Source organism: Mandrillus leucophaeus, unplaced genomic scaffold, assembly GCF_000951045.1.
Source record: "Mandrillus leucophaeus isolate KB7577 unplaced genomic scaffold, Mleu.le_1.0 Scaffold364, whole genome shotgun sequence".
Lineage (NCBI taxonomy): Eukaryota > Metazoa > Chordata > Mammalia > Primates > Cercopithecidae > Mandrillus > Mandrillus leucophaeus.
In genome coordinates this window covers 2,556,104-2,564,834 of record NW_012103854.1, presented here as the reverse complement: position 1 = coordinate 2,564,834, position 8,731 = coordinate 2,556,104, and the positions used below count along the sequence as shown (strand labels likewise).

At 37.2% G+C, this 8,731-nt stretch overlaps 1 protein-coding gene across 2 annotated transcripts in view; it reads left to right on the top strand.

Moving 5' to 3' along the window:
- COL25A1 (collagen, type XXV, alpha 1) overlaps positions 1 to 8,731 on the top strand; it is a 514,206-nt gene that overhangs the window by 409,530 nt on the left and 95,945 nt on the right. For both annotated transcript variants that reach the window (XM_011989830.1, XM_011989831.1), the window contains one exon: positions 8,205 to 8,258. In XM_011989830.1, the coding sequence (XP_011845220.1) occupies positions 8,205 to 8,258 (54 nt within the window). The remainder of the gene's footprint in view (positions 1 to 8,204; positions 8,259 to 8,731) is intronic.

Below are 8,731 nucleotides of genomic sequence, written 5' to 3'. Positions count from 1 at the left end.
TGCTGGGATTACAGGCATGAGCCACCGCGCCTGGCCAACATTTGTAATTTTTCAAAAAGCATAAGGAAGGTTTGGTCACCAGGTTAAATTTAGTTATTAAACAGTTTAAGACCCATTTCAGCAAATTACCCAAAAAAGGGTATTTGTATTAAGTTCCTGGCTGATATACTTGTCTGCTTTCCTACTATTTAGTATTCACATTACCAGTGTGGACAAAGAGATTGAAACTGCCTTTGCAAAATTATAACTAAGGAAATTATGACAGTGAAAGATATCAGACTTAACCATCTCCATCTTGCTTTTAACCTCTAAACTGTCCTTGTCCATTCCTGGGCATAGGTTGAACTAGTCTTGGATTTTACTTATAGTTTAAATAATAGCCCTTCCCAAAAGCTAAACTGTTCTTGTAAAATGAATGAAAGGCCACCAGCCACCGAGTAAGGATGAGAGGGGCTGGAATTCTAAATATTACCAGCCGTTATTCCAGAGGTCATAAGATTTGCAAGTTACGTCACTATTGTGAACCTAAGATTGGCCTGTTGAGATGTCTTTTCAGGTTTTTGCATTTCTAACCGGATGGCCCCACCTCGATCTGACAACAGGTTTGGTGGCTCCCACCCAGGAACTGACTTAGCATAAGAGAACAGCTTCCACTCCCTATGATATCATCTCTGAGCCAACCAATCAGCGCTTCCAATTCACTGGCCCCTACCCACCAAATTATCCTTAAAAGCTCTGAGCTCCGAGTTCTGGGGGAGACTGATTTGAGCAATAATAAAACTGTGGTCTCCTGCACAGCCACCTCTGTGTGAATTACTCTTTCTCCATTGCAATTCCCTTGTCTTGATAAATTGGCTCTGTCTGGGCAGCCGGCAAGATGAGCCCGTTGGGCGGTTACACGATTCTAATTTTAGGGAGGAAGTTTGCTGTTTAGATAACCCAGTAGGGATGCCAGTTCTCTGACGCATAAGCAAACCTAATTGTCCAGGCTAGGGGTTTTCTCTTTTTACTTTTGCGTGTTACACAGCTTCCTGTGCTTCCAGGAATGAAAAGGAAAAAGAATCAGGGATTGGGGATGCAAGTAGGAGCTAAAGAGTGCAGAACTGCTACACAGAGAGAGAAGCCGATTTCCTAAGATGGTCTAGGAGGGAGGGAAGAAGGAGAACAGTGAGGTGGAAGAGGGAGAGAGGAGAAGCCAGTAAGATGAAGACAGACTCAGCTCCGTGATGACGCCTTCCTGAAAGACCAAATGGTGAATCTTGAATTCACGAAATTCCTGCAGAGAGGAATTCTTGAGGAAACTGGTGAAGAATTGACTGAACCACCTGAATTGGTGTGGAGCAAAGCAGAGACATGTATAGATGCAAGCCTTGAGCAGGGGACTGGAAAAAGCAAGTCTTAGACTTGAGCCAAATTTAGTCAGATCGCTAAGAAATAAAGAATGACCGGGTAATGTCTTTAGTCCAACAACAACAACAAGAGCAGCAACAGCAACAACTAGTAATAGTAATAAATCTTACTCCTTTAGAGTTGGAAGAAAGCAAATATTTGACTCAGCCCCACACACTTTACAAAAGAAAAACAGCCCGAATGGAAGCATAAGCAATTTGTTCTTTGTCATAGAACTGGAAGTTCAGTACATCTAACACCAATGTACTGAACAGCTATTATGTGGAACAGCTGGTATTATGGTATTAGGCTGGTATTAGTGTCCTAAAGCCACTTTACTATTTTATGTGAAAGTTAAACAGAAGAGAAACATGATAAAATTGAATAATATTTTTAGACACAAGCTGCTTGAATAGAAGAAACACAAGATGAGGAATCAGAAGACCTGGGTTTTAATCTCACATCTACCTCTTTGTGGCTCTTTGTCTCTGGAAAAGTTACTTCCTCTCTCTGAATGTTTCTTCCTCTGTTAGGAATGACTGGCTTGGTTCCTTTCACTAAAATATTTCACTGTTTTGTGAGTGCTCCTGCTTAGGGAAAAGCAGATGTTAGTGAGTTCATGGAGTAAATGATGACACTTGTATAAATTCTGAGAGGGTCTTTGGGGAACTTTAGATGACATGAAAATTTATAGAACCAGCATCGTCCCAGCTACTTCTCGCCCCTCACCTGAGGCACTGGGGGTGAAGGAAGAAGCAGACGGAAGAGATGAGCAGTACATGGAAATGTCGACAATGCCCCAGGCTCTGGACCCACAGGCTGAATTGCTGGAGCCTTTAGTCCTCTAGGTAAACACTCTTCCCCCAACAGAGTCCTGGAGGGATTTTCTTGGAAGACATTGACGTTCTCATTGCTGTCACCCTGCCCTTCACAGACTCCTAACTCACACTCACCTCACTTCACTCTACCCCATGCTGGGCCTGTGTCCTTCAATCCTAGCGATTCAGACTGACCTGGGCACAACTTGGAGGTGCGCCACTGCAGAGTTAACATTTCTCCCATGTTTTCCTTGCTCCCTTCTCTTTTCCCATGGCGGCTGCCTTGCAGGTGCCTGAGACAGAGCCATCTCTTGCCGTGACAGTTATACTATTTTCCAAACTCCCAGCTGGGCAGCCTTGCTGTCTCGTTTCCTACCTGGCCTATTCAGTGCTTCACATCTTCATGTAGGCTTAATGCATTTGGTTCTCCTGTATTCATTCATTCCTCTAACACTGATGTACCGAACAGCTATTATGTGTGAGTGGTTTTAATAGGCGCTGTGAAAGAGTAATGAGTGAAATAGACCAAGTCCTCTGCTCAAGGAGCTCATAGTCTAGTGGTGATGGGGGTATGGGAGTGGAAAATAGAGTTGTCAGATAAAATATAAGATGCCCTATTAAATTTGAATTTCACATAACAACTGAGAATTTCTAATATGACTATGTCCCATTTAATATTTGGAATATATTTAGCTAAAATATGATTCATTATTTATCTGAAATTTAAATTTAACTCCGTCTCCTATATTTTTGTTTGCCAAACCTGAAAGTCCTAATGGCGGGAGACCAAAAAGAAACACAAAGTTGTATCTTAGGTCGCAGTTGGTATAATAGAGAAAGGCACAGGCATATACCTTTACAGGGAGTGGTGATGTGGTTAGGGGAGTGGGGGAAACTCAGGGGTAACCCCTGTAGTAAGGGGATGCTTGATTCAAAGCTAAAGGAGGTGAGAGAGCAATCCTATGGCTATCTGAGGAAAAAACATAGGAGGTCCATTAGAGAACGCCCAGGTGCAAAGGCCCTGGGCAGGAGGCTGCTTTCCACACTGGAGCAAGGTGGGGACGGGGTTCAGTGTGGCTGGAGTATGTGACCGGGCAGCAGAAGGGAGGTCAGAGGAGCAGTAGGAGTCAGATCATGTGGGGCTGGGGCCATTGTAAGGATGTCGGCTCTTATTTTGAATGAGATGGGACAGGCTTGCAGAGAACTGAGTGAAGGAGCTCTATGCCTGACTTGCTTTTAAGAGAATGTTGGAAGCTGGTGGGTGGCAAAGAACTCCTTTAGTTGGTCCCTAGAGTCAGCCTCTAACCACTAGCTTACCATACAGACAGTACAGAGACTGGCTGTGCCATGTTACACACAAGAACTTGATCTCCTGGACCCTCCAAAAGCCACTCTGGCCTGAGCCAGAGCTTGCTTCTAGTCTCTCCACCCGCCACATACTGCTCCAGCTTGGCAGAGTTCTCTGGTGCATTTTAACTGCATATGCAATGGAGTGCAGTCTCCATTTTGAAGTCTTGCTGTATGTTGACTTGCTTTAATACTGATAGTACTCTTTCCTCGCTTTTAAAGGCTTTTGGTTCATGATGTCTTCTAATAATTAAATACTTTTATAGTTTAAACCAATGCTCGAGAGAAGCAGAAATATAATGTAAGCTTCAAATACAAACTGCATATGCAATTTTTAAGTTGATCACATTGGAAAAAGGTAAAAAGAAGTAGTATTAATTTTAATAATATAGTTTTTAAACTCAGTGTCTATTCAAAATTATCATTTTAACATGATATGAATTAATATTTCAAGAATAATATTCACATTTTTAGTGAGATATTTTACACTTTTTGCCCTACTAAATCTTTAAAATTGTATTCTGCACTTACATCCATTTCCATTAGGACTAGCCACATTTCCACTGCTCCATAGCTGCCTGTGGTTAGTGGTACCAATTGGACAACACAGGTTTAAACTCTGCTCATTTTCCAGGTATAACGTATAGGTCCATTCCATTCTCATTCCAATTTCCAGAAAGGAAATCTATTGTGATTCAAGTGATGATGAGCAATATTACTGCTAGATGACATGCTTCCTTTGAGCACTCAGTATTTGTAAGAAAACTGCATTTCTTTTTATCCTTAACTATTCATTCAAGTAGCCCTTGAATGACAGTTCCTGAAATAATTGTAATGGCTGTGAGTAATGTTTTACATTAGAGTTCCAAAAGAGTTGGATTTTTTTTTTTTTTTTTTTGAAAAATGAAAGCAGCAAGCCATCCTTCTTAAAAGTCAGTCCAACTTGTTTTCAGCCTAAAATGGAAATGGCCGTTTGGGAATGGTCATACTGGGAATAGCCTTTAAATTTAAAGTATAGTAGACAAAACTCCATTAATCTACCTGTGGTTAAGACGTTAGCTGCCGTTTTTCTTTATTACCATCTATGGAATACCCTCTGTTTTAAGTATGAAATGTGTTCAGAAATAGATGGATAGATTGTGCAACAAACATGAGACCAGCTCCCCCCACCCACATACACACACACACAACCTGGTTCCCATTTTTTTTGTTTGTACCTTTCTGATATATTTTTCTGTATATGTACATGTTCACTATTATGTAATAGTGTAACATCATGATAACTTTATTTAGAGGATTCATGATAATAATTTTTGTCCTGATATATTGAAAGATATTAATACAAGATGTATGCTTTATCCCTCAGTAAGACTTCTCATTGATTTCTATTTATTATGTTTCTTACTTCATGAAGTGCAAGAAAACTTTCCCCCAAAAATGTTTCATGAACTCAATTAGATGCCCCCTAATGTGTATATGTATACATATATGTATATATTTCCCCCACTCAAAAATAAGCTCTTTGGGCACAGGCACTTGTCATGTCTATTTCATCTTTACGTCTCAGGAAACACTCAGTCCAGAGTAGAACATATAGTAAATTTTCACTGTTAGTTGAATAATCAGCACCTACAGACTCCTGTAGCTTGGCTATGAAACTCAGACTTGTACAGTGGTTTATCTTTTATATTCTTTGCACAGAACCTGGGAAACTAAGTGTGGACAATAACAGAATGCTCTGTAGTCCCTTAATCTAACTTGGAGTATGTGTTGCTTGATATAACTATTATAAAGGTAAAATGCTATCAGTCATTTTTTCCTCTAGCTTTATTCACTTTTCAGCTGTAAAATTTTGTGAATACCTACTTAAATTATGAACCCATCAGAAAATATTTAAGCTTACAAGTAAAAAATTTAAAACTGAACAACAGTAAGCTCTCATTTGTGCATATTAAAATGGCCACAAAAATAATTAAAATTGTGATATTCAATGCTGTTGTGAAAAACCATTCTTGTAAAACGTTTTGAAAAAGTAACACAGAGTGGATGCCTATAAAAGCAATGCCTATGAAAAACTTTTTAAAGTGCCTATAAAAGCAAATAAAACTCAGAACTCTTTTAGAAAGCAATTTAGAAATATGCAGTTAGTGCCATAAAATGTTTCCATTGACTAATAAAACAAATTTAGATAATTTATCATAATTAAATTATTTGACAGAAAAATATGAGTATACTTACAAAGGTGTTTATTTTAGTTTATATTTAATAGTAAAAATTGGAAGAACACGAGTATTCAACAATGTGGGACTGATTAAACAAATGATCACACCTGACTTTGATAGATGATTAAACTATTCACAAGACAGTGTTCACAAATACTGTGTGAAAACAAATGTGCGTATAAAGGTTTAAAAAATCAGAACATCAAGCTATGCAATATGTTTACAATTGCTTGAAAATATGTAACCGTAAATAACAAAGACCAGAAGGAGATGGGACAAAATGAAAACAATTATTATAGACCGATGGGGATTACAGGTACCATTTTTTGCTGCCTTTTATGTTAAAGATTAACAACATAAAAAATCAAAGAAAAAAAGGAGATCAAGCTTTAGTCCCTCAATGTTCATATATTAAGGACAATGTTATGCAGATACCTCAGCAACATTTCTCTTCCTTGCTTCAAAATCTCAGCATGAATTTTTGTCCTGTTCCAGAGGCTTAACCAGTTTTTAAAAAAATAACTCTGCTACAATGGTTATTCTTTGAAAGTCTAAACAAAGTTTGCATTGTTTCCTGGCGGCATCTCTTATTTGCATTAAACCATGAGTTATGATATTAGTGCTTCCTGTTGTGGATTCTTTGAAGCAAGCAGACTCCATAGGTCTTTTTCTGGTTGCACAGTAAATGATACTCCTTTTTCAGGATGTATTCTGTTTCCAAGTTCTTATCCTTTGTTATGTACAAATGGCATATCAAAATTTCCCCGTAATGACCATCATTATTCTAAGTCAACATTTTTTCCCATTTTACCAAGGAAAGTGCAAGAGTTACAATTACAGTGTGACTTTATATAGGAAGCAGAATTTTTTTCCAGGAGGTTAAGACTTTAGCAATTTTAATAATCCACTATAATAGTAAAATACTTTTTGCTATTCTAGAAAGACACCACAAGCTTCACATTGCTTAGTTTATCTGGTAGATATTAAAAAATCATCTCTATGTAGGTTATATTTAATTCAGGTTTCTATATATTCTGACAGTCATTTATAAGTGGGACTATAAACCAAATAATAATTAAGATAGAAATACTCATCATCTACTCTCTCCCAATTCCTAGATATATTCATTCACTAATCAGTGTAACATGGTGTTAAGAGCGTAACTTCTTAAACCAGAGCATAACTTCTTAAGCCATGAAAGTTCAAGTCCTGACTATAGTTATATAAATCTGGACAAATTACTTAACTTTTCTGTGCCTTAGTTTCTTTGCCTGTAAAATAGAGATAAAAATAGTACCTACCTCATGGAAATTTGTGGGAATTGAGTCAATGACTATAAAGATCCTGGCACTTAAGAAATGTTACTATTATTATTAACATACATGTATTTGAAGCTGAGAACACAAATGTAAAAGTGACAGAATTCCTGCCCTCCAGGTGACTTAGAAAACATTCTCAAAAATCAATTAAGTTTGCAGTGAACCTAAAACTGCTCTAACAATAAAGTCTATTTTTAAAAAATCAACTAAGGAGCAACTTTACTGGCCTCAATGGAAAGAAGAAGGTTGTCCAGTAATTGGGGCACACGGTGAAGGGCTTTCAGAATGTTTTAAAATGAGAACAGAGTTCTCATTGCTGTAAGTTTGAGCCACATGGAAGCATAAAGGGCCAAAGTATCTTTTCCTTGTTTCTGGGCACTTCAGGGAGCTTTGCCTCTTTGGAAAACAATTGCTGGTTCAGAGTCTTGAAAGACTGGTAAACATCATCATCTTTCTGAAATAGGAAATTTTTTCTAGCCTAATAGCCATCATCTTTTGTCCAAAAGCGTATCGCTTGATATGACAATGAGATCCATAAGTCTGAATGTTTTATTCTTCTTCTTTTTATAATAAAATTGGAAAGAAAAACCAAAGCTATTTTTAGTGTTTACTTTCGTGTCAATGTGTCTAAATGAATTAAGTAGGTGTTCAAAGATGTGTATGTTCTTCAAGATTTAGGTTTGTAAATGTTCATTTAAGTCTAATGTGAAAACAGAATGATTTATTCTTTCTTTTTCTGAGTTGATGAATCACTTAAAAGTTTTTTGCCAAGAGAGTCTTGTGTTTTCAGATGTCTTTTACTCATTCAGAAAATATTTATTTGATGTTCACAATGTACCCAGCAACATGCTAGATATTAATTTCCGCTGGTAAGTTGCCTCAGTTTTCTTAATGATGATAAGACTGAACAAAGGAAATTAATCTCGTTGTATCCTTGCTCCATTACGTGCAGCATTTTGGACCATGGAAGCTAACTTGAATTTAAACTAATAGTCACTTATTCTTTATCTATTTCTAGAGAATTATTAGATGGCTGTCTCCTCTAATGATCCATGTAATGTATTGATTTTGTCTATTTTACTTAGTAGTATCTATTTTTCTATTTTGAGGGTGAGCCCGGGTTGCCTGGAGCAGTAGGACAGAATGGAATACCAGGACCAAAGGTTAGTACAAATAAAGTCAAGCAGAATCATTTGACACATGAATTGTCAGGAAATTATAAGCTATTATTTAATACAATTTTTAACAATCTCACCGGTTGTACTTAAATGAGTATTTTGTGAATAGTATACTATGCTACAGTATAGAACTTTGTTAGTAATGAATTAATTACATTTGTGATTCTCATTAGTACTAAATGCAGAAAAATAAATGGGATGTGATTGTCTAACATCTTTATTCTGAGATACTTAAATAACATGAGTAGGCCTATGTTTCAAATCTGACTGTTGTCATTTTACCACTTAATGGGTACATAAAAACATAGGTCATGTCAATATTGCCTAAAATCTTGATATTTACATATGCTTTACTAAAGATGACATTCACTATGGCTTTTCCCCAAGATTTGGCCACCTCCAACTCTTACATAACATAACCAGTTAATCAGATGAAGGCAGATTAAAGATGTTTAAAA